We start from the raw sequence: 27,362 nt of genomic DNA, 5'->3' as shown, positions 1-27,362 counted from the left end.
GGAGTTATCTCCCATTTTAAAATACTTACAATTATTTTAGATACCCGGGTATGTCGTTTGTTGATATATTGTGAATCTTCCTGTATATTAATGAGACATCATGTTGGATGGTTCAAATTGTCATTTGTTTGTGGTATATATGTCGTCCGTCCCTAGTAAACAATTCTTGCTGTATTTTTGGGTTGAGTTTTCTTTATCTATGTTCCCTGGATGTATTGTATTTCAGGACAGATTTGAAAAGTAGAATGGTTTACAGATGACTATCACAAGTGTAGATTATCATTATTTCTTCAGAGGTATATATATAAGTGGATCATTTTCATTTTTTCCCCTCATAGGTTTCCCATATATGACCTTTCTATATAGCTGTGCAGTGCTTATTTTGGGACTGACAAGGGAAATAAAATCTCCTTTATGTCTGTGGCCATCTTGGTCCTGGATTTTATAGTTAGAATTGGGATAATTTTCAAATTTTAGTTGTAGGTTCACCTTGACTCCTAGTCATTGTCAATTTTTTGGACTGATCAGGTGGTCATTTTCTTTTTAAATGAACAATAGATTGCTTTCCTTGAATTTTAATGTTATAGTTTGAAATCGTTTTTTTTTTTTTTTTTTTTTTTGTCTAAGAGAGATGTACTGGATAGGTCATGCTAGGATTTCATTCGCATGCTCTCTTGGATCCATGTTTTTACAAACTCAATTGTACTTAAACTGGACAAAACCAAATCTATTTACCTAAATAAACTGCAGGCTATACTCCAATACTTCGATCTGGAAATAGTCTAGAGTCTGTCTACCAAATAAAATCTTAACCCGGCAAGTTAAAACAGATGATTTTTTTTTTCCAGAAATGTATCCAAATACAACTACTGTTTCTCCGATTATCCATTCCCGGAGGATACTCCGGACTTCCCCCACAACACTGACATGGCCAAGTACATTCAGGACTACTGCCAGAAATTTGATGTCTACAAACATATACATTTTAATCGGAAAGTGCTGATGGTTGAAAGGCTAGGTAAGGCAGTTATTCCAGTAGTTTGTACTATAATTCTCAACAAACAGTGATAGTTGGCAGAGCATCAAACTCCTTAACCTCTGGTGAAGTCCCAAGGTGTGGAGATTTGATAGCTTCACAGGTAAGGAAGCTGAGATGGCATTATTCTGTGATGTCATGTCTTTTGGCTTAGGATTGTCTGTGATGGGCCTCCTGTATGTTGTTCAGCGAGGTAGTCACCAGCTTTAACATGGAGAGCCTACCTCAAAATGACCCTAGCTGCTCATTAGACAATGATCCCAGCAATAAACATTATAAACTTGTTTATCAAAACAACAATATTGAAATAAATATATCGTAAGAAAAAAATGTTATTGTAATATATCATTCTTGTGCACTCCAATTTTAGTATATAATCATGTCTGAAGTAAAAGTTTTATGATGCTATATATATGCTTGACTATTATATTACTGCTTAAATGTGTATTAACAGTGTGTGGCAGTGTTCTCACAAAAAGATGCTATAAAGTTCTTAAGCTTATGTCCATATATATTGGAGGTTGTAGTGAAAAGTGTTGATAAACAAGTGTATAGAGGTTGTAGTGAAAAGTGTAGATAATTAGGTGTATAGAGGTTGTAGTGTAAAGTGTAGATAAATAGGTGTATAGAGGTTATATTGTAAAGTGTTGATACATAGGTGTATAGAGGTTGTAGTGAAAAGTGTAGATAAATAGGTGTATAGAGGTTGTCATGTAAAGTGTTGATCAATAGGTGTATAGAGATTATATTGTAAAGTGTTGATACATAGGTGTATAGAGGTTGTAGTGTAAAGGGTTGATAAATAGGTGTATAGAGGTAGTGAAAGGTGTTGATGAATAGGTGTATAGAGGTAGTGTAAAGTGTTGATGAATAGGTGTATAGAGGTTGTAGTGTAAAGTGTTGATCAATAGGTGTATAGAGGTTGTATTGTAAAGTGTAGATAAATAGGTGTATAGAGGTAGTGAAAGGTGTTGATTAATAGGTGTATAGAAGTTGTAGTGTAAAGTGTTGATGAATAGGTGTATAGAGGTTGTAGTGTAAAGTGTTGATGAATAGGTGTATAGAGGTTGTAGTGTAAAGTGTTGATGAATAGGTGTATAGATGTTGTAGTGTAAAGTGTTGATGAATAGGTGTATAGAGGTTGTAGTGTAAAGTGTTGATAAATAGGTGTATAGAGGTTGTATTGTAAAGTGTAGATAAATAGGTGTATAGAGGTTGTATTGTAAAGTGTTGATGAATAGGTGTATAGAGGTTGTAGTGTAAAGTGTTGATAAAGAGGTGTATAGAGGTCGTAGTGTAAAGTGTTGATAAATAGGTGTATAGAGGTTGTAGTGTAAAGTGTTGATAAACAAGTGTATATAGGTTGTAGTGAAAAGTGTAGATAAATAGGTGTATAGAGATTGTAGTGTAAAGTGTAGATAAATAGGTGTATAGAGGTTGTATTGTAAAGTGTTGATAAATAGGTGTATAGAGGTTGTAGTGTAAAGTGTTGATCAATAGGTGTAAAGAGGTAGTGAAAGGTGTTGATAAATAGGTGTATAGAGGTTGTAGTGTAAAGTGTTGATAGGGGTTGTAGTGGAAAGTGTTGATAATTAGGTGTATAGAGGTAGTGAAAGGTGTTAATAAATAGGTGTATAGAGGTTGTAGTGTAAAGTGTAGATAAATAGGTGTATAGAGGTTGTAGTGTAAAGTGTTGATAATTAGGTGTATAGAGATTGTATTGTAAAGTGTTGATAAATAGGTGTATAGAGGTTGTATTGTAAAGTGTTGATAGAGGTTGTAGTATAAAATGTTGATAAATAGGTGTATAGAGGTTGTAGTGTAAAGAGATGATAAATAGGTGTATAGAGGTTGTAGTGTAAAGTGTTGATGAATAGGTGTATAGAGGTTGTATTGTATAGTGTAGATAAATAGGTGTATTGAGGTTGTAGTGTAAAGTGTTGATAGAGGTTGTAGTGTAAAGTGTTGATAAATAGGTGTATAGAGGTTGTATTGTAAAGTGTTGATAAAGAGGTGTATAGAGGTTGTAGTGTAAAGTGTTGATATATAGGTGTATAGAGGTTGTAGTGTAAAGTGTAGATAAATAAGTGTATAGGGGTTGTAGTGTAAAGTGTTGATAAATAGGTGTATAGAGGTTGTAGTGTAAAGTTTAGATAAATAGGTGTATAGAGATTGTAGTGTAAAGTGTAGATAAATAGGTGTATAGAGGTTGTATTGTAAAGTGTTGATAAATAAGTGTATAGAGGTTGTAGTGTAAAGTGTTGATAGAGGTTGTAGTGTAAAGAGATGATAAATAGGTGTATAGAGGTTGTGAAAGGTGTTGATAAATAGGTGTATAGAGGTAGTGTAAAGTGTTGATGAATAGGTGTATAGAGGTTGTAGTGTAAAGTGTTGATAAAGAGATGTATAGAGGTTGTAGTGTAAAGTGTTGATCAATAGGTGTATAGAGGTTGTAGTGTAAAGTGTTGATAAATAGGTGTATAGAGGTAGTGTAAAGTGTTGATGAATAGGTGTATAGAGGTTGTAGTGTAAAGTGTTGATAGATAGGTGTATAGAGGTAGTGAAAGGTGTTGATAAATAGGTGTATAGAGGTTGTATTGTAAAGTGATGATAGAGGTTGTAGTGTAAAGTGTTGATAAATAGGTGTATAGAGGTAGTGAAAGGTGTTGATAAATAGGTGTATAGAAGTTGTAGTGTAAAGTGTTGATGAATAGGTGTATAGAGGTTGTAGTGTAAAGTGTTGATAAATAGGTGTGTAGAGGTTGTATTGTAAAGTGTTGATAGAGGTTGTAGTGTAAAGTGTTGATAAATAGGTGTACAGAGATTGTAGTGTAGAGTGTAGATAAATAGGTGTATAGAGGTTGTATTGTAAAGTGTTGATCAATAGGTGTATAGAGGTTGTAGTGTAAAGTGTTGATAGAGGTTGTAGTGTAAAGTGTTGATAAATAGGTGTGTAGAGGTAGTGTAAAGTGTTGATGATTAGGTGTATAGAGGTTGTAGTGTAAAGTGTTGACGAATAGGTGTTTAGAGGTTGTAGTGTAAAGTGTTGATAAATAGGTGTATAAAGGTTGTAGTGAAAAGTGTTGATAAATAGGTGTATAGAGGTTGTAGTGTAAAGTGTTGATAGGGGTTGTAGTGGAAAGTGTTGATAATTAGGTGTATAGAGGTAGTGAAAGGTGTTAATAAATAGGTGTATAGAGTTTGTAGTGTAAAGTGTAGATAAATAGGTGTATAGAGGTTGTAGTGTAAAGTGTTGATAAACAGGTGTATAGAGGTTGTAGTGTAAAGTGTTGATAATTAGGTGTATAGAGATTGTATTGTAAAGTGTTGATAAATAGGTGTATAGAGGTTGTATTGTAAAGTGTTGATAGAGGTTGTAGTATAAAGTGTTGATAAATAGGTGTAGAGAGGTTGTAGTGTAAAGAGATGATGAATAGGTGTATAGAGGTTGTAATGTAAAGTGTTGATAAATAGGTGTATAGAGGTTGTATTGTAAAGTGTTGATAGAGGTTGTAGTGTAAAGTGTTGATTAATAGGTGTATAGAGGTTGTATTGTAAAGTGTAGATAAATAGGTGTATTGAGGTTGTAGTGTAAAGTGTTGATAAATAGGTGTATAGAGGTTGTAGTGTAAAGTGTAGATAAATAGGTGTATAGAGGTTGTATTGTAAAGTGTTGATGAATAGGTGTATAGAGGTTGTAGTGTAAAGTGTTGATAAAGAGGTGTATAGAGGTCGTAGTGTAAAGTGTTGATAAATAGGTGTATAGAGGTTTTAGTGTAAAATGTAGATAAATAAGTGTATAGAGGTTGTAGTGTAAAGTGTTGATAAACAAGTGTATATAGGTTGTAGTGTAAAGTGTAGATAAATAGGTGTATAGAGATTGTAGTGTAAAGTGTAGATAAATAGGTGTATAGAGGTTGTATTGTAAAGTGTTGATAAATAGGTGTATAGAGGTTGTAGTGTAAAGTGTTGATCAATAGGTGTATAGAGGTAGTGAAAGGTGTTGATAAATAGGTGTATAGAGGTTGTAGTGTAAAGTGTTGATAGGGGTTGTAGTGGAAAGTGTTGATAATTAGGTGTATAGAGGTAGTGAAAGGTGTTAATAAATAGGTGTATAGAGGTTGTAGTGTAAAGTGTAGATAAATAGGTGTATAGAGGTTGTAGTGTAAAGTGTTGATAAACAGGTGTATAGAGGTTGTAGTGTAAAGTGTTGATAATTAGGTGCAAAGAGATTGTATTGTAAAGTGTTGATAAATAGGTGTATAGAGGTTGTATTGTAAAGTGTTGATAGAGGTTGTAGTATAAAGTGTTGATAAATAGGTGTATAAAGGTTGTAGTGTAAAGAGATGATGAATAGGTGTATAGAGGTTGTAGTGTAAAGTGTTGATAAATAGGTGTATAGAGGTTGTATTGTAAAGTGTTGATAGAGGTTGTAGTGTAAAGTGTTGATTAATAGGTGTATAGAGGTTGTATTGTAAAGTGTAGATAAATAGGTGTATTTGAGGTTGTAGTGTAAAGTGTAAAGTGATAAATAGGTGTATAGAGGTTGTAGTGTAAAGTGTAGATAAATAGGTGTATAGAGGTTGTATTGTAAAGTGTTGATGAATAGGTGTATAGAGGTTGTAGTGTAAAGTGTTGATAAAGAGGTGTATAGAGGTCGTAGTGTAAAGTGTTGATAAATAGGTGTATAGAGGTTTTAGTGTAAAGTGTAGATAAATAAGTGTATAGAGGTTGTAGTGTAAAGTGTTGATAAACAAGTGTATATAGGTTGTAGTGTAAAGTGTAGATAAATAGGTGTATAGAGATTGTAGTGTAAAGTGTAGATAAATAGGTGTATAGAGGTTGTATTGTAAAGTTTTGATAAATAGGTGTATAGAGGTTGTAGTGTAAAGTGTTGATCAATAGGTGTATAGAGGTAGTGAAAGGTGTTGATAAATAGGTGTATAGAGGTTGTAGTGTAAAGTGTTGATAGGGGTTGTAGTGGAAAGTGTTGATAATTAGGTGTATAGAGGTAGTGAAAGGTGTTAATAAATAGGAGTATAGAGGTTGTAGTGTAAAGTGTAGATAGATAGGTGTATAGAGGTCGTAGTGTAAAGTGTTGATAAATAGGTGTATAGAGGTTTTAGTGTAAAGTGTAGATAAATAAGTGTATAGAGGTTGTAGTGTAAAGTGTTGATAAACAAGTGTATATAGGTTGTAGTGTAAAGTGTAGATAAATAGGTGTATAGAGATTGTAGTGTAAAGTGTAGATAAATAGGTGTATAGAGGTTGTATTGTAAAGTGTTGATAAATAGGTGTATAGAGGTTGTAGTGTAAAGTGTTGATCAATAGGTGTATAGAGGTAGTGAAAGGTGTTGATAAATAGGTGTATAGAGGTTGTAGTGTAAAGTGTTGATAGGGGTTGTAGTGGAAAGTGTTGATAATTAGGTGTATAGAGGTAGTGAAAGGTGTTAATAAATAGGTGTATAGAGGTTGTAGTGTAAAGTGTAGATAGATAGGTGTATAGAGGTTGTAGTGTAAAGTGTAGATAGATAGGTGTATAGAGGTTGTAGTGAAAAGTGTAGATAGATAGGTGTATAGAGGTTGTAGTGAAAAGTGTAGATAGATAGGTGTATAGAGGTTGTAGTGAAAAGTGTAGATAGATAGGTGTATAGAGGTTGTAGTGAAAAGTGTAGATAGATAGGTGTATACTCATTACTTAGCATATTTGTTATACCTGTCTGTGTTAATATTACTTTTGTTTTTATTTGTGTGACTCACACTGTTTAGGGAAGGAATGGAAGGTCACTTCCAAGGAAGTTAGTGAAGACGGAATGACTTTAAAATCAATCAACAAACCAGAGGTATTCATTTCCAAGTTTCTTACTATAGCTACAGGGCATCATGCTAAGCCTAGCTTACCCAAGTTTCCAGGCCAGGACTCTTTCAAAGGTATGTGTATTGTGAGTGAAAGGAAACCATGATTTTCATCCTTCACAAAAACTAATAAAGATATGATCAAATTTTCAACGGGGCACACATAAGACTGTTGTAGGTAGGCAACGGGGCACACATAAGACTGTTGTAGGTAGGCAACGGGGCACACATAAGACTGTTGTAGGTAGGCAACGGGGCACACATAAGACTGTTGTAGGTAGGCAACGGGGCACACATAAGACTGTTGTAGGTAGGCAACGGGGCACACATAAGACTGTTGTAGGAAGGCAACGGGGCACACATAAGACTGTTGTAGGTAGGCAACGGGGCACACATAAGACTGTTGTAGGTAGGCAACGGGGCACACATAAGACTGTTGTAGGTAGGCAACGGGGCACACATAAGACTGTTGTAGGAAGGCAACGGGGCACACATAAGACTGTTGTAGGTAGGCAACGGGGCACACATAAGACTGTTGTAGGTAGGGAAGCAGAATTAGGAGCATGAGGTGAAGATCTGAAATGTATGGTTTGATCCTAACTGGGCAGTTTGTATTTCTCAAGAAGCTGATATACCGTGTTTATTCCAATAAATGCCCCGGGGGCGTGAAATTTTTCAGACAGAGGGCGATTAATAGAACACAAAATTTCATAATTTGTTGGTCGTGACATGCCATGGCTGCCACTTAAAACCATTGTTTAACAAACTAACAAATTACTCAGCAAAGAATGCATTTGAAAATTGCAGTATTTCCAACATCGTTGTAGCTTTAAACATTGTTGTCAATTGCATTCTGATAACCTGAATTCTTGCATGAAATGACACGATGTCAATCGTGTCAGCTTCAGTCAAAAACGTACAATGTTCATCATCGCTTGTAGGCCTAGTTTGCATAACAAAATAAAAAAAAACACAGCAGTATATAAGCCAGTCTGTTTCTTAATAAATCCCACATACCTGATAACAATGTCTGGGGCAAAAGGAAATTGCCTTCGCAGAGGAGAAGGGTAAACATGCCGCCGCGAAAGTGTTTCGTGTTGACAGAAAACAAGTGCGGGACTGGTGTCAAAACAAAGGAAAATTTAAAAATCTTTCTAAAACATCTAAACGCTGTAAAAGAGGTGGGAGGCATGTCAGATATGAAGATATTGACAAAAATCTGATGAGATGGCTACAGGACAGACGGGAGGCCGGAATACGAGTGACTGGGAAAGCATTGCGATTTGAGGCCCTGCGTATGCATAAGGCAAATGGTAGTCAATCGTTCAAAGCCTCATATGGATGGTTTTCTAAATTCAAAAAGAGACATAACATTTCGTTCAGGCGATCTACGTATGTGGCACAACATGAAGTTTCATTAATTGATGATCGTATTGACAGTTTTTTTAATTTCGTGTTAAGAATGCATCGGCTACGAGAATACCTCGATAGCCAAATCGCTAACATGGACGAAACCCCAGTGTGGTTTGACATGCCAGGAAAATGGACATTGGCAATAAAGGGGGAAAAGGAGGTCAGAGTTTACAGTACTGGCCATGAAAAACAAAAAATAACGGTGACACTGGCAGCATATGCCGATGGGACTAAAATCGCCCCCCTTGTGCACATGCCAGGTATTCGTCCCCTTCCGAAAGATGACATACCAAGTGGTATTGTGGTATACATGTGCGGGGCCGGACAAAAATCCTGGGCAAACGAGGAAAGTATAAAAGTTTGGTTAAAAAAACTCTGGGGTGTGAATAATACAGCTAGGCGGTTATTAGTATGGGACGCTTTCCGTGGTCATCTTACTGAAGATGTAAAAAAACTGGTTCGTCAAAAATATAATTCAGACATCTTTGTTATACCGGGAGGATGTACATGTAAGCTACAGCCAGCCGATGTGTCGTGGAATAAAGCCTTCAAACAAAAACTTGGAGAGTTGTATGACGAATGGTGTTTCAGTGGCCCCATTGAGAAAACCAAAGCAGGGAATCGTAAAGCACCATCTAAAGCTGTAATGTTGTATTGGGTCAAGACAGCATGGGATAGCATTAGCCCGGACACAATCAGAAGATCGTTAAAAAAATGCGGTATCACAAATTCGCTGGACAGTAGCGAGGATCATATTTTCCAGCATGATTCTGACGATGAGGAATTCCAGGGGTTTAGTGAAAAGGATGTCCAAGCTGCAGATGATGTTTTGCAAAATTTAATGGGTGATGTGAACGCACCTTCTATTCCACAAATAGAACTGAGTGAATGTTCATCATCGCTTGTAGGCCTAGTTTGCATAACAAAATAAAAAAAAACACAGCAGTATATAAGCCAGTCTGTTTCTTAATAAATCCCACATACCTGATAACAATGTCTGGGGCAAAAGGAAATTGCCTTCGCAGAGGAGAAGGGTAAACATGCCGCCGCGAAAGTGTTTCGTGTTGACAGAAAACAAGTGCGGGACTGGTGTCAAAACAAAGGAAAATTTAAAAATCTTTCTAAAACATCTAAACGCTGTAAAAGAGGTGGGAGGCATGTCAGATATGAAGATATTGACAAAAATCTGATGAGATGGCTACAGGACAGACGGGAGGCCGGAATACGAGTGACTGGGAAAGCATTGCGATTTGAGGCCCTGCGTATGCATAAGGCAAATGGTAGTCAATCGTTCAAAGCCTCATATGGATGGTTTTCTAAATTCAAAAAGAGACATAACATTTCGTTCAGGCGATCTACGTATGTGGCACAACATGAAGTTTCATTAATTGATGATCGTATTGACAGTTTTTTTAATTTCGTGTTAAGAATGCATCGGCTACGAGAATACCTCGATAGCCAAATCGCTAACATGGACGAAACCCCAGTGTGGTTTGACATGCCAGGAAAATGGACATTGGCAATAAAGGGGGAAAAGGAGGTCAGAGTTTACAGTACTGGCCATGAAAAACAAAAAATAACGGTGACACTGGCAGCATATGCCGATGGGACTAAAATCGCCCCCCTTGTGCACATGCCAGGTATTCGTCCCCTTCCGAAAGATGACATACCAAGTGGTATTGTGGTATACATGTGCGGGGCCGGACAAAAATCCTGGGCAAACGAGGAAAGTATAAAAGTTTGGTTAAAAAAACTCTGGGGTGTGAATAATACAGCTAGGCGGTTATTAGTATGGGACGCTTTCCGTGGTCATCTTACTGAAGATGTAAAAAAACTGGTTCGTCAAAAATATAATTCAGACATCTTTGTTATACCGGGAGGATGTACATGTAAGCTACAGCCAGCCGATGTGTCGTGGAATAAAGCCTTCAAACAAAAACTTGGAGAGTTGTATGACGAATGGTGTTTCAGTGGCCCCATTGAGAAAACCAAAGCAGGGAATCGTAAAGCACCATCTAAAGCTGTAATGTTGTATTGGGTCAAGACAGCATGGGATAGCATTAGCCCGGACACAATCAGAAGATCGTTAAAAAAATGCGGTATCACAAATTCGCTGGACAGTAGCGAGGATCATATTTTCCAGCATGATTCTGACGATGAGGAATTCCAGGGGTTTAGTGAAAAGGATGTCCAAGCTGCAGATGATGTTTTGCAAAATTTAATGGGTGATGTGAACGCACCTTCTATTCCACAAATAGAACTGAGTGAAAGCGAGACTGGCAAAAGTGAAAGTGAAAGTGAAGACAGTAGTTCGTATGGCAGTCCCGGCCGTTAGGCCTGCAGTATATTGAAATGAACCAAGGATTAAATTGATATTACTTGTGTACATGTCGTGACGGTGTAATTTTCATGTGCCAAAATTCATTTGTTCATGTTCATGGATACCAGGAATTTAAAATTTATTAAAAGGTAAGCTTTGTAACCTGACTCCTGAGTTGTTGAAATTTACTGAGAAAACAGGTGGGGGGGCGTTTATTAGAGACGGGGCGTTTATTGGAATAAATACGGTATGTATCCCCAACTGTCATGTTGTCATTTTGTCTGTGGGCCAGTGACTTTGTTTCATTTGCTGTGTATCCAACGTGTTATTCAGTGATAGCCACCAGTTTCCTGGCCTCAAATTGACCCTGGCTATAAGAAGCTCAGTAAGACATTCTCTTACCTAATGACTGCCCGAAGAGATTGTCAGTCACCATAACGACTAGGCATCTAGGACTGTTTTGTCTAAGATTGTCAGTCACCATAACGACTAGGCATGTAGGACTGTTTTGTCTAAGATTGTCAGTCACCATAACGACTAGGCATGTAGGACTGTTTTGTCAACAATGACCTTGTCAGTGTGTTTAATGAATTTTTAGTGACGAGAATTTCAGAAAATTCCAGGGAATGTCATGATGCTACCACATGCAGTGGGAATACAGTTGTCATTCTCAGAAATATTCTGTTTTCACTCCATTATTATCAATGGGATTGATAGGTGTCCTTACACTGTCCCTAAATAAGCAGAGAGAAATCGGATAACTTTCTAACCCATATCATTGTTGGCATGTGGATGTAACAGAGAAATGTCTCAGTCTGAGGGAATTCCTGATTGTCTTTCCTGAAACTTTATCAGTCTGAGGGAATTCCTGACTGTCTTTCCTGAGATTTTATCGGTCTGAGGGAATTCCTGACTGCCTTTCCTGAGACTTTATCAGTCTGAGGGAATTCCTGACTGTCTTTCCTGAGATTTTATCAGTCTGAGGGAATTCCTGACTGCCTTTCCTGAAACTTTATCAGTCTGAGGGAATTCCTGATTGTCTTTCCTGAAACTTTATCAGTCTGAGGGAATTCCTGACTGTCTTTCCTGAGATTTTATCGGTCTGAGGGAATTCCTGACTGCCTTTCCTGAGACTTTATCAGTCTGAGGGAATTCCTGACTGTCTTTCCTGAGATTTTATCAGTCTGAGGGAATTCCTGACTGCCTTTCCTGAAACTTTATCAGTCTGAGGGAATTCCTGACTGCCTTTCCTGAGATTTTATCACTCTGAGGGAATTCCTGACTGTCTTTCTGAGACTCTATAAGTCTATAGGAATTCCTGACTGTCTTTCTGAGACTCTATAAGTCTATGGGAATTCCTGACTGTCTTTCCTGAGACTCTATCATACTGAGGGAATTCCAGACTGTCTTTCCTGAGACTCTATCAGTCTGAGGGAATTCCTGACTGTCTTTCCTGAGAAGTTATCAGTCTGAGGGAATTCCTGACTGCCTTTCCTGAGATTTTATCACTCTGAGGGAATTCCTGACTGTCTTTCTGAGACTCTATAAGTCTATGGGAATTCCTGACTGTCTTTCTGAGACTCTATAAGTCTATGGGAATTCCTAACTCTCTTTCCTGAGACTCTATCAGTCTGAGGGAATTCCTGACTGTCTTTCCTGAGACTCTATCATTCTGAGGGAATTCCAGACTGTCTTTCCTGAGAATTTATCAGTCTGAGGGAATTCCTGACTGTCTTTCCTGAGAAGTTATCAGTCTGAGGGAATTCCTGACTGCCTTTCCTGAGATTTTATCACTCTGAGGGAATTCCTGACTGTCTTTCTGAGACTCTATAAGTCTATGGGAATTCCTGACTGTCTTTCTGAGACTCTATAAGTCTATGGGAATTCCTAACTGTCTTTCCTGAGACTCTATCAGTCTGAGAGAATTCCTGACTGTCTTTCCTGAGACTTTATCAATATGAGGGAATTCTTGACTGTCTTTCCTGAGACTCTATAAGTCTATAGGAATTCCTGACTGTCTTTCTGAGACTCTATAAGTCTATGGGAATTCCTGACTGTCTTTCCTGAGACTCTATCATTCTGAGGGAATTCCAGACTGTCTTTCCTGAGACTCTATCATTCTGAGGGAATTCCTGACTGTCTTTCCTGAGACTCTATAAGTCTATGGGAATTCTTGACTGTCTTTCCTGAGACTTTATCAGTCTGAGGGAATTCCTGACTGTCTTTCCTAAGACTTTGACAATCTGAGGGAATTCTTGACTGTCTTTCCTAAAACTTTTACACTCTAAGGGAATTCTTGACTGTCTTTCCTGAGACTTTATCAATCTGTGGGAATTCCTGACTGTCTTTCCTGAGACTCTATCATTCTGAGGGAATTCCTGACTGTCTTTCCTGAGACTTTATCAGTCTGAGAGAATTCCTGACTGTCTTTCCTGAGACTTTATCAGTCTGAGGGAATTCCTGACTGTCTTTCCTGAGACTCTATCAGTCTGGGGGAATTCCTGACTGTCTTTCCTGAGACTTTTACACTCTGGGGGAATTCTTGACTGTCTTTCCTGAGACTTTTACAGTCTGGGGGAATTCTTGACTGTCTTTCCTGAGACTTTTACAGTCTGAGGGAATTCCTGACTGTCTTTCCTGAGACTTTATCACTCTGAGGGAATTCCTGACTGTCTTTCCTGAGACGTTATGAGTCTTAAGGAATTCCTGACTGTCTTTGCTGAGACTCTATAAGTCTATGGGAATTCCTGACTGTTTTTTGTGACACGTTATTAGTCTGAGGGAATTCCTGACTGTCTTTCCTGAGACTTTATCAGTCTGAGTGAATTCCAGACTGTCTTTCCTAAGACTTTTACACTCTGAGGGAATTCTTGACTGTCTTTCCTAAGACTTTATCAGTCTGAGGAATTTCCTGACTCTCTTTCCTGAGATTTTATCAGTCTTAGGAATGGCAGAACTTTGTCCAAATTTGGTTTGAAGAATCCCTGTTTATGTCCTGTGAAATTAACATCATAAGACACTTCTGCATTTTGTTTTGTGATATATTATACATGTATATTTTTTAATTTTGCCTATTAGATATTTCAGTTATATTGAATGTCCGTTCTGTAATTTTGATGTCTACATTACCTGTTAGTGTGGTGAATTGTGGCTGTGTTATAATTTTGATCACTAGTTTTAATAATGCAGTCAATTTTCTTTCTTTTTAACTTCAGCTGTTGTTTAATGTTATACAGTCAAACCTGTCTACAAAGGCCACTGAAGCAAGCACAGAAAATTTGTCTTGATAGGGAGGTGACCTCTATTGAGAGGTTCAATAAATACGTCAGGGCTGAAAACCATTAGGGTAGAAAAACAAGTATTTGTCGTTTACAGATGGCCTTAAAAGCAGGTTTGACTGTATTTTCAAAATTTTCATTTAATCTTGTACAAATCTTAAAATTTCAGGGGAAGCAATTCATTCTGTAGACTTTAATGATGCTCTGTCTAATGGTATGGTAGGAAAACGTGTGTTAGTGGTCGGTATTGGGAACAGTGCTGTCGATGCTGCCGTTAACTGTGCTTCGGTTGGCAGGTATGGCTTTATTGTAAATACAGCAATATTATTTACAAAACTTGTCAGTAACTGGAAAAGTTCAAATTAGACCTGATCCTGGCACATAGAACAATTTATTGATTGGGTTTTTGATAAGCTAGGTTAATTGTCCTAATATTTCAAGGTTATTTTGAATGTGACCCTTGTTAATTGGTCATCCTGTTCAAACAAATGTTTGTAGTTGATAAGAAAATGGCAACATATGTAATAAATCAGTATTGATTAAATAATCTAGTGAAATTCTGCATAGAAATAGTGAATTAAGTGGAATTGTAATATAATAAAGAAAATGTTCCAGGATTATCTGAATAAAATTGTGCATTATTGAAAATTATCTTTATGATAATGAAATTTCATAAGAAAAAAAGTATAACATTCGAAAGTAAAAGGTTCTTTCATCTTTTTTTTCTGAATTGATTCATTGTGTATTGATTTATTATTGATTTATTGTGTACTGATTTTATTGTGTACTGATTTTATTGTGTATTGATTTATTATTGATTTATTGTGTATTGATTTTATTGTGTACTGATTTATTATTGATTTATTGTGTACTGATTTTATTATTGATTTATTGTGTATTGATTTATTGTGTACTGATTTTATTGTGTACTGATTTATTGTGTATTGATTTATTATTGATTTATTGTGTATTGATTTTATTGTGTACTGATTTATTGTGTACTGATTTTATTGTTTATTGATTTATTGTGTACTGATTTTATTGTGTATTGATTTTATTGTGTTCTGTTTTATTGTGTACTGATTTTATTGTTTATTGATTTATTGTGTACTGATTTTATTGTGTATTGATTTTATTGTGTACTGATTTATTGTGTACTGATTTTATTGTTTATTGATTTATTGTGTACTGATTTTATTGTGTACTGATTTATTGTGTACTGATTTATTGTGTACTGATTTTATTGTGTATTGATTTATTGTGTACTGATTTATTATTGATTTATTGTGTACTGATTTATTATTGATTTATTGTGTATTGATTTATTGTGTACTGATTTTTAGCCCACCATCTATTCAAATAGATGGTGGGTTATTCAAATCGCCCTGCGTCCGTGGTCCGTCCGTCCGTCCGTAAACAATTCTTGTTACCGCTATTTCTGGAAAAGAACTGGATGGATCTTTCTCAAATTTCATATGCAGGTTCCCCTTGGTCCCTAGTTGTGCATTGTACCTTTTATGAACTGATTCGCATTCAAAATGGCCGACAGGTGGCCATCTTGGATTTTGGAAGTAAAAGTTTGTTACCGCTATTTCTGAGAAAGTACTAAATGGATCTTCCTCAAATTTCATATGCAGTTTCCCCTTGGTCCCTAGTTGTGCATTGTACCTTATTTAGACTGATTCGAATTCAAGATGGCGGACAGGCAGCCATCTTGGATTTTGAGAGTAAAATCTTGTTACTGCTATATCTGAGGAAGTACTGGATGGATCTTCCTCAAATTTCATATGCAGTTTCCCCTTGTTCCTTAGTTGTGCATTGTACCTTTTTTGGACAGATTCGAATTCAAGATGGCGGACAGGTGGCCATCTTGGATTTTGGCTGTAAAAGTTTGTTACCGCTATTTCATGGAAAGTACTGGATGGATCTTTCTCAAATTTCATATGCAGGTTCCCCTTGGTCCCTAGTTGTGCATTGTACCTTTTTTGACTGATTCGAATTCAAGATGGCAGACAGGTGGCCATCTTGGATTTTGAATGTAAAAGTTTGTTACTGCTATTTCTTGGAAAGTACTGGATGGATCTTTCTCAAATTTCATATGCAGGTTCCCTTTGGTTCCAAGTTGTGCATTATACCTTTTTGGACGGATCCGAAATCAAGATGGCTGACAGGCAGCCATCTTGGATTTTGAGAGTAAAATCTTGTTACTGCTATATCTGAGGAAGTACTGGATGGATCCTTCTGATATTTCATAGATATTGGTTTCCCTTGGTCCCTAGTTGTTCATTGTACCTTTTTTGGACTGATTTGAAATCAAGGTGGCCCACAGGCAGCCATCTTGGGTGTCGACAGTAATACAGCACAAGCATATTGTCCATTATCCACCTGTAACTGACTGCTATCTAATAATACTTTGGGATCTTTTTCAAATGATATTTGCTAATAGGTGCTTAATAAAAATATCTTGTGCCATCATTGAGTACATTCAATGAAGACCAGTTCATGAACATTTACAACACCTGTAACACACAAAAAAAATAAACAAATCATCAAGAACTGAAAACAGATCCTCAAATGGTGGGCGCCAAGATCCCTCTGGGATCTCTTGTATTGTGTACTGATTTATTGTGTACTGATTTATTGTGTACAGATTTATTGTGTATTGATTTTATTGTGTACTGATTTATTGTGTACTGATTTATTGTGTACTGATTTTATTGTGTACTGATTTATTGTGTACTGATTTATTGTGTATTGATTTTATTGTGTACTGATTTATTGTGTATTGATTTATTGTGTACTGATTTTATTGTGTACTGATTTTATTGTGTACTGATTTATTGTGTAATGATTTATTGTGTTCTGTTTTTATTGTGTACTGATTTATTGTGTATTGATTTTATTGTGTACTGATTTATTGTGTATTGATTTTATTGTGTACTGATTTATTGTGTACTGATTTATTGTGTACTGATTTATTGTGTATTGATTTATTGTGTACTGATTTTATTGTGTACTGATTTATTGTGTATTGATTTTATTGTGTACTGATTTATTGTGTATTGATTTTATTGTGTACTGATTTATTGTGTACTGATTTATTGTGTACTGATTTATTGTGTATTGATTTTATTGTGTACTGATTTATTGTGTACTGATTTTATTGTGTACTGATTTTATTGTGTACTGATTTATTGTGTACTGATTTTATTGTGTACTGATTTATTGTGTACTGATTTATTGTGTATTTGTATTACAGGTGTAAAGCTGTGTACATCAGTTCCAGGTCTGGAGCTTGGGTCTTTTCTAACTACGTCTTAGGCTATCCGGCAGACCTATATGCCTGTAGAGTCTTTCTTAGGTTACCATGGAAATTTGCCACTTACATCTTAGAGACTGTCATCAAATTGATTTCAGGAAATCCAAAAAGGTCTGACAATTACCTTATTACTGCAGAATCCTTGTTACAACTTAAATCATGGTCTGTATTTGTATGTCATTTTGTGTACATGTGATTAACCATTACACAAAACAATGGAGGAGGGTCGAGGGAGTTGGGGGTAGGGGGTTTGGATAATTCAGGTTCAGTTGGTAGAGTGTGACCTGCCTAAGTGCAGGTGATGATCAGAGTCAGAGGTAAGGATTTCAGGATTCGATAAGTTTGTATTTAATTTTGATTGGATTTGCTTATATGCGTCAGTTAGACATCCTTAATTGTGGATGAAAATAAATCTTAATCTAAAAGTTGGATGGTGACATAATTTTATGTTATTAATATTTTTCTTTGATATTGTCGAGCACCAATTTTAAACATAATTTTATATATGTATATGTATTGTTTAGAGATGATTGTAGAATTAGAATTAGACTCAGAAGATCCAAATAATAAATTAGTCTGCTTCGTTAGCTATATCATCCTTCTAGGGCTCCTCAATGAGGCTAGGGGCCTAAATTTGTAAACCTAGAAAGCAAGTGAGAAAAAAGTGATCAAAAGAATGGTTGGAATCTGGTTGGGGAGGTGTATTATCACTATAATTCAATAAATTTCTTCATTGTCACATACCTGATAAATTCGAATGGTAAAGTACATTATATAAAATCTGAATCATACTACTTTTGAAATGAATTGAGCAGTTTTCACTGTTGTATATTCTGAATAATTGCCAGTGAATGCACATATTCACTTCCATTCAAACTGAAAACTCTGAGTGGCACATCAGTGGTTTACCCACTTGCTTTTTAACTAGACACTGTTTGGGGTTGGATTGCCAAAACCAATGCGAAAAGGTGTGTGGCTACCTACCCGACCACATGGATTTTCTCACTTACTCCTGTTTCCTCCCACAATAAAACCAATTGCACACTAGGACAGCTTTCATGTACTATACTTTCATTTCACAACAAATTTTGATATTCTGGTTGGTATCAAAGTTCCTCTTAGGTTAGTCCTAAAGCTTTGTACTTCATAGGTGGAACTTAAACCCAAAGATGCATGCTCTCCAGACGCAGCCAACTGTCAGCCCCACACTCATACATCACATACAGCGACATGAAGTCAAGGTCGTCCCAAATATACAGGTGAGAGATTCTGTTCAGATACACCTCACATTACCTTATACCTCAAGGTCATTCATTATATGTCAAGGTCATCATTAAGATATTGCATGTTGTCAGAACACTTACATTCGTCAGTAAGACAACACATAGTAAAGTCTAGAGACAAAAAGTCCTTTAACCAACTAACCATCATTAAGATACAGGTCACACAATTTTATATAAAATACAGTTGTTATATGTTGTTACTGGTAGATAGCCTTAAAAGTTTCTTTATTCCTTTTTATTGTAGAGAATAGAAAACAAAGAAGTCTTCTTTATGAATGGAGAGCATGCTGAATTTGACCATATTATCTACTGTACAGGGTACAAGGTTGACCTTCCTTTCCTCAGTGATGACCTACAGAACATGGTACTGGACAGAGATACTAATGCTGTAAAGGTGCACAGTTGTAACATCAATCTTCTCTGTATATCCAGCCTTTAGACGTATAGTTATGTTGTGAGAAAGGAAATTGCAAAATGATACAGTAGAACAAAACTGTCCTAAATACTCAAGTTTATCAGAATTTTAGTATATAAATGTTCATATGTATGGTATTTATCCCATATTATCCAAAGGACCAACACGTTATCTCAAAATCAGGATGGGCTCAATACAGAACATTGAAGAAGTATTTGTAGGTAATAAGGGCCCCACAGGAAAGTGCAGTTGCCCTATAGTAATCTGATCAGAAAAACAAAATGGTCAACTGGCTGCCATCTTGGATTTCATCTAGTAAAGTTTGTTATCACTATTTCATGAGAAGTACTGGATAGATCTTTCTCCAATTTCATATGTAGATTCCTCTTTATCTCTGGTTGTGCCTGCTTGATCTTGGGACTGATCAGAAAAAAACCGGAATGACTTCCAGCTGACCATCTTAGATTTGGCATTTACAGATATTTATCACTATTTCTGCAAAGGATTAATGTTCAAATTTCTTATCATTCAAAGCAAAAACAAAGAAGAGAAAAGAAAGGAAAAAAATAAAAATCCAACAATGGTGGATGCCCTCTGAGATAATTTTTTTTTTCTTTTCATAACAGCTTTCTTGACTTTTGTGGCAGAATATACTTAAGATCTTGCTGGTAATCTCAATCTGGGGTGTGTGTGTCTGATGGTGGGTGGGGGATTTCCAGCCACATAGTGGGACTCTTTCTGACCTGTCATTGTTCTAGTTGTGCTGAGAAATATTATAAACTTACTGTTCGGCATAGGCTTATTACCTTTAAAATGTAGTAGGGTAGAAACAAAATCAGCTATCTACTTGGTGGTTAGCGCAGTGCTAACCAGAACTGTACTATTGATTCTGTCATGAACCAGTCATGGGTATGATCAGTGTCACCCAGGTCACAATAGACAAATTGAACGTTTTTTACAGAACAAACAGAAATGCTGTTTTTATTCAGTAATAGGTCTGTTTACATCTATTAAAGCTGCTCTGATACCAATCAGTTGATAAATAGACAATACATGTATTCTTTGCTTCTTAATGAAGAAGTTTTATTTCATCGCATTGGATGGAAAATTTGATGCACAAGTGAAAGATACCAAAGTTTCCACTAGGAAACACAATTGTTATTCATCACCAATCAATGAATATTTCATTTGTAAAATTTCCCATTTATTTGATGCCAGTTTGAAATTTGCTGCTTTGTATGTATATTTGAAACATGTAGTCTATCATCATAACTCCACAATGCATTCTTTATCCTTTTATTCAAATCGCCCTGCGTCCGTGGTCCGTCGTCCGTTCGTAAACAATTCTTGTTACCGCTATTTCTGGAAAAGTACTGGATGGATCTTTCTCAAATTCCATATGCAGTTTCCCCATGGTCCCTAGTTGTGCATTGTACCTTTTATTGACTGATTCAAATTCAAGATGGCCGACAGGTGGCCATCTTGGATTTTGGATGTAAAAGTTTGTTACCGCTATTTCTTGGAAAGTACTGGATGGATCTTTCTCAAATTCCATATGCAGTTTCCCCATGGTCCCTAGTTGTGCATTGTACCTTTTTTTGACTGATTCGAATTCAAGATGGCCGACAGGTGGCCATCTTGGATTTTGGATGTAAAAGTTTGTTACTGCTATTTCTTGGAAAGTACTGGATGGATCTTTCTCAAATTTCATATGCAGGTTCCCCTTGGTCCCTAGTTGTGCATTGTACCTTTTTTGGACTGATCCGAAATCAAGATGGCAAAAAAATGTAAAAAAATTGTTGTCTTGCCCATCATCTCATTGGCTATCCTGGCTTATTACAGGTTATATACACGACACAGATATTTATTGTATACATATATACTGTTATTTCCTGTAGCTCTACAAGAGTGTGTTCAGCCCTGAGATTGGTCCAACTCTAGCTTTTGTTGGATTTGTCCAGCCAGCATCCGGAGGTGTGCTGTCCATGTCAGAGATACAGGCACGCTGGTTTGCCGAGTTATGTAAAGGAACGATCAAACTTCCGTCCAAGTCTGAAATGATGGGCAGCATGAAGTCGGAACAGGTCAGTGATGGTCTAGTGTTTACACTTGTTGTGTAGGTATGTTGTTCTGCCAGCTTGTAGCAATTCATAAGACATCCACTCTAGGCATGACCAAATTCCAGTGAGAGTGAAAGGTTGATTTTATTTCAGTGATATCCATAAAATATGTTTGTCTCATTATTCTATTTCTAGTATGTTGGAGATACAATGTAGAAAACAGATCGTTGTGTGATTTCTCTGTCCTACCTTCAAGTTAGGGAATGACATTATCAATTTTCAAAATTGATCCCCTTCACCAAAGCATGTCTAAGGTCAAATTGGAACTAAATCCAGGCATTCCTAAGAATGATTTTAATGGATTTGCCCTATTTCCCTTATTCAGCACTACCCCATCTGCCCTACGGGACATTTCTACAAATTGATTGGTCTTCACTCAAGCTTGCTTTGGGCCAAATCGGGGCAACATCCAGGGCCCTGCCCATCCATCCTTAAACGGCCAAAACCAAATGTTTATACAAATCTTATTCCTCTTCATCAAAGGATCCTTCAGAACAAATATAGGCAAAATCCAATGATCCCTACAAGAGGAGTAGGATTTTAAGGAATTTTCTCCATTTCTTCTATTGGGTCAAATTCCTCTGGCCCTAGGGAGGCCAGACCCACTGTTTATACAGAATTGGTTCCCACTTCCCCCAAGGATGCCTCAGACCAAATTTTATTTAAACTGATAAGTTGTTTGTGACCAGTTGCAATGCATAGGAAAAGTTGTCAGAGGACAGATGGATGAGGTGAAGCTGTATTCCTCTAGCTCACATAGCACTTTTTGGCATTTGAGCTAGATACAGGAGCATCAGTGAAACTGATGATTGCTCCCTGAAATCAACTTTGTTGGACTCAAAATTTGAAAAAAGAACAATAATTCTGTAGAACAACTGAATTTGGTACACAACACATTGCCTTAGTATGACAAAATAAATCATGATCCTTTCTTAACAGTGGGCAAAGTTATGCCCCTGACAAGAAAAGAAAGATGGACTGACAGATGGACAGACAGACAGACAAAGCGATGACTTTATACTCTCCTGGAAATTTTCAGGGAGCATAAACATTTAGAAATGATTTTTTCACGTATCTTTAGATAAAAACTAATTTAAAGTTTTTAAGTTTTCTTTAAAATATACAAGAGAACTTATTGATACAATGAAATCAAAATGAATTAAAAAATATAACAAAATTATAACTAAACCAGTAACTGGCTTTACTATAGTAATTATTTTGATTGCACCCAGAATTAATATCAGAAAACAACCACAGTTACACTAGTGAAGTCAAGCTAATTTTTTTTTTTTCATGAAATGTAAGAAATTTTGCTTGACACAAAATAAAATTGATAGGAATGCAGTCTGGTGTTAAAAGCCGTTTACTAATTATCATGTACAATGTATAGAGACATTTGTTTATTCAGTCATTGCATGTTTTCTGAAGTAGTAATCTTTCATTTTGAGGAGTCAATTACCAGAATATATGGACTAATATGGTTAATACCTAATTGATGTAGATTATTGTACCAATAGTTTAATGAGGTATCTAACCCTATACCTTGTTATGTCTATAAAATATTGTTCAGGAAGAAGTATCAAGTCGTTACTACAACTCACCCAGACACACACTGCAGAGGGACCCAGTCATCTACAATGATGAAATTGCTGGATTTATCGGTGCAAAACCAAGTTTTTTGAAAAATCCAAGTCTAATTTGGAAGTAAGATATATTTTCTTTCACCAGAATCACCAGGGACGGTTTTTAAACTATGTTGATTCATTGACATTACAGGGTTTGTACCAAAATTTGGTTATTAATTACCTGAACTTAATTTACTGAATGCATTCTGCAATAAGCATATACCTTATAATCAGCCCCCCCCCCCCTTTCCTGTTCAGTATGACAACTATTTAATAGTTCTATAATAAGCCCACCTTTCCTGCTCAGTATGACAGCTATTTAATTGTCCTATAATAAGCCCAGCTTTCCTGTTGAGTATGACAACCATTTCATAGTTCTATAATAAGCCCACCTTTCCTGCTCAGTATGACAACTGTTTCATTTTCCAATAATAAGCCCACCTTTCCTGTTCAGTATGACAACCATTTCATAGTTCTATAATAAGCCCACCTTTCCTGCTCAGTATGACAACTGTTTCATTTTCCAATAATAAGCCCACCTTTCCTGTTGAGTATGACAACCATTTCATAGTTCTATAATAAGCCCACCTTTCCTGCTCAGTATGACAACTATTTAATTGTCCTATAATAAGCCCACCTTTCCTGTTCAGTATGACAACCATTTCATTCTCCAATAATAAGCCCACCTTTCCTGTTCAGTATGACAACCATTTCATAGTTCTATAATAAGCCCACCTTTCCTGCTCAGTATGACAACTATTTAATTGTCTTATAATAAGCCCACCTTTCCTGTTCAGTATGACAACCATTTAATTTTCCTATAATAAGCCCACCTTTCCTGTTCAGTATGACAATTATTTAATTGTCTTATAATAAGCCCACCTTTCCTGTTCAGTATGACAACCATTTAATTTTCCTATAATAAGCCCACCTTTCCTGTTCAGTATGACAACTATTTAATTGTCCTATAATAAGCCCACCTTTCCTGTTCAGTATGACAACTATTTAATTGTTCTATAATAAGCCCACCTTTCCTGCTTAGTATGACAACTATTTAATTGTCCTATAATAAGCCCACCTTTCCTATAAATATATTAATAAGCATTTATCACATAAGTACAAATGATTATATATTGTTGTTAATAGTTTGCTGTGGGGCAGCTGTGGAGCCTATCAGTGGCGGCTACAAGGTCCTCACTCATGGAGCGGAGCCACTAAGGCCGTTAAGAAGGTTCCGATCACTGACCTTATGAACGTCTTTGGCATGATCTTAATCGGGATTATATCAATCTTACTGTACAAAATGTTCTTCTCTTCAGGATGCTGTTCACACTAAATTTCCAAAATTTACTGCCAATACAAGTTTTAAAATGTTTCAGGTTCAAAGATAAACATTGTTTCCAAATGATATTTAATGTTCAATTACTAAAACCAATAAACAGAAATTGGAAAATATGATGCAGATAAGTACATACTGACATATAGATTGTATTGTTCCAAGACACTATGCAAATTATTTTCAATATATATGATTTGCAGGAGGCGGTTTTTTAATGTTATAATTTGGGTGAATTGGATTGTCAGAAAGTTTTAAATCAATACTTAATTGTTTAAAGTTCTGTGCGAACATTTTTTTGTTCCATTTCCTTCAGGCGTATTTAATATGTATTTAATTGTGCTGTTTTTATGACAGTAATTGTTATGTTGTCATGTTGTACGCATGCTGAGCTATTGTGGAGTAGTACCACTATTGTTTTTGTTAAGACAGACAATTTCTTCATATACATTCAATTTTATTCTGTACTAGGCATTTTACATGGGTGATGTAAATACCTTGGCATGGCTGTGTATTACTGGAGAGGCTGTAACATCAGTTTGGTTTTGTAAATTAGATTACATGTGAATGTAGATGGGAGAGAAAGATCGACACACTATGATGATTTATCTATACAAATTCCTAGTCAATACAGATGCTGCCCATATTTACAAGCAGTGGCCAAGGTCGGCATAGCCATTCAACCTGTGATATTTGTGATATATATATTGAGGGTTGTATTCTGATCAGACTGAGTAGAAGTAAACTGAATTTCTGCAATTGTTTAAAATGAATTTAATTGAATCATAACTGTGATAGTTCTGTAAAATCATATAGAACCAGGGTGCTAATTTTTTTACAGTTTTTCCAAAAAAAAGAAAAAAAAACTCCCAAAATTATGTAGACATTTGATTTGGTGGGTAAATAAGCCTAAACTTAATTTTAAAAGTTCATGGACATATGAAGTGTATCCACAAAATCAATGAAAATAAATCACCCACAAAAATAACTGATTACACAGTAAAAGTATTGTAATGGATGACAGAACTTTCTTTACAGATATGGTGATACAAAGTGACCCTGACTATTTGGTGTTGATTTATAGAGAGTACGTCGTCCAGTCTCTTTAAACATAAATAGCATTTTGGCGAGGGAAATGACTAAAGTGGCAAGCTGCTTTAAAAATTGGTCCTGCTCTTCTGAATCAAGATACAGCTAATTTCTCAAAGACACTTGCTATGTAGTCTATTTATTCTACAACATTTGTTAAAAGATTAAGAATTAAGACTGTCAACACCTTGACAAATAAAATACGTAATTTGACAATTATTTAAGTTTTAAAGTAATATCTAAATAAATGTAATAGTTATTTTGAAAAATTTTATGAACTGCGAAGCAATTCTGATATAGGTAGAAATTGAAGTATAACTATATGAATGATGAAGTTGAAAACTTTCATAAATCTGTGATCAATATTGTACACTGATAAAATATTATTGATGTTTATGTCTGTTGAGATGAAAACATTGATGTTGAGTCTTCTGTTTTAATGATATCATGATGCTGATATATATTTACTTAAATATTAAATGAAATATATATTTTAAATATTACATGAACTTTAATTTATAGTTCATGTTGATTTTTATTTGTATTTTATTGTCAGAATTGTTCCAAATCTTTAGAATGCCAAAGAACCCATAACATTGTACATTGAATGGTGATTAAATCACTTTACCTCAACCAGTTGTTATATTCATTGAATCACTGAAATACTGTTCTTGCTTTTAACTGGTAATATGGGTAATTCATTTTTTTTTTTGTATAGATGCAAAATGCAGCTTTCTGATTCATTGATGTATTCTTTTAATTTCTTGATAAAATAAATCAAGCTCTGCCCAGCTAATAGTGACTGGAGGAGTCATAGGCAACACGCTATCTTTCAGTGGGTCTGTTGGAACTTCTTTCTTGTATAAATGAAATATCTGTCTATGCATTCACCCAGTGTGTGGCTCTGTCATTCAATGATGTAATATAAACAAATTATTTGACTACAACATCAAAAAATATTCCAATATTTTATAATGTAAACAACATAATGGATAAATAACAGATTTACGAGGGGGAAAATATGTTGCCTTATATTTTTACATATTGCCATTTCAAATGTTACAAGCACACTCATGACTGAATTTTGAATGACTGAAAATGATGTGGATTGGCTGTCATGCAGTTATGCGTAGTGATTTCTTATGAAATAATCCTTCATTAAAAAATTTATACATTTATGTGTTATTTTTGTTTTTGAACCCATCTGAGAAATTGGTTAAAGCTTTGATAGGGACATTTTTAACTTCATGATGGTATGAAAGAAAAACCTATTTGCAAACTTATCATGAATGCGTTACGGATATTCATTTAGTTTCCCAGTAGGTTTTTCTGTTATTTCTCGACAGATACGCTCTGTCAATGAATTGTCTCTAAACAAATTTAGGAATTAATTGAAATGTGTTCATGCTATTTTATTTATTTTATTCTATTTATGTTAAAGAACTGACTGGTGAAACATTTTTCTTAAAAAAATATCCACAGACATGACCTCATATTTGCTCACCTGGAATAATGGACATGTGTATCAGACATGTGAATGTACATGCCTCTCTGATGACATCACTAAGTCACAGAGATGCTTGATTTAGCTCACAGTGACCAAAAGTACACATGTATTACATCAAATCATTATTTGAATGGGAATGACATTTTGATAACAAAAAAGTCAAAAGTAGGGTTTTTTTATTGTTTGTTTTTTTCCCTCGAGATGAGCAAGATTTTTGATAAACTTCTTGTTTATAACATAAATTATTTAAATTAAGTTAATTTTTCATCTCTTTGTCTATGATTCCCTAGTTATTAACATCAGAAATGAGTCACTGCTAGTTATAATTTAAAAACCATCACTTTTCCAATGTAAGACATGCAAGTCTGGACTTCCATTGCCAAAAAGTTGCAAGGATGTGTGGTCTGTAGTTCATGGTTGATTTTCATTCTCATGCCAGTCAACAACACAACCCTGGTATCCCAGGATGGATTGATTGATCATAAAGGATGCCAGACATGATGAGGAAAAATACACTCAATGAAATATATACCCATAATAATCTATGGTGAGTTGATCTCAACACAATAGTGTTTTTTCATTTCTGGATGCAGGACATGTTACAGTAACAAAAATTGCCCGAATGTGAGGTCTTATAGTTCAATTGTTCAAGTGATACAGCTTGACAAAATAACATATCTGAAATACATAACAGTCCGAACCGATGTCAAGACCTTACTTCATGTACCTACAGCCAATGAAACACAAAGAAAGGTTTTATCTTGG

The 27,362-nt window shown here is 35.6% G+C and overlaps 1 protein-coding gene across 1 annotated transcript; it reads left to right on the top strand.

Moving 5' to 3' along the window:
* Positions 1 to 848: 848 nt before the first annotated feature.
* Positions 849 to 25,537, top strand: LOC132562598 (flavin-containing monooxygenase 5-like; the record flags this gene model as incomplete). The annotated part of the gene is made up of 9 exons (XM_060227349.1): positions 849 to 1,018; positions 6,806 to 6,967; positions 14,073 to 14,199; positions 17,163 to 17,333; positions 18,373 to 18,481; positions 18,750 to 18,899; positions 20,819 to 21,004; positions 22,611 to 22,744; positions 23,812 to 25,537. Coding segments are annotated over 9 exons (1,399 nt in total), but the record flags the coding sequence as incomplete, so codon positions are not given.
* Between the last annotated feature and the right edge of the window lie 1,825 nt (positions 25,538 to 27,362).

The sequence above is a fragment of the Ylistrum balloti genome, unplaced genomic scaffold (assembly GCF_031769215.1).
Source record: "Ylistrum balloti isolate Yb309-2 unplaced genomic scaffold, AGI_CSIRO_Ybal_v1 Utg371460, whole genome shotgun sequence".
Taxonomy (NCBI): domain Eukaryota; kingdom Metazoa; phylum Mollusca; class Bivalvia; order Pectinida; family Pectinidae; genus Ylistrum; species Ylistrum balloti.
Note: the sequence above shows the minus strand (reverse complement) of the source record. Positions and strands in the feature narration are given on the sequence as shown.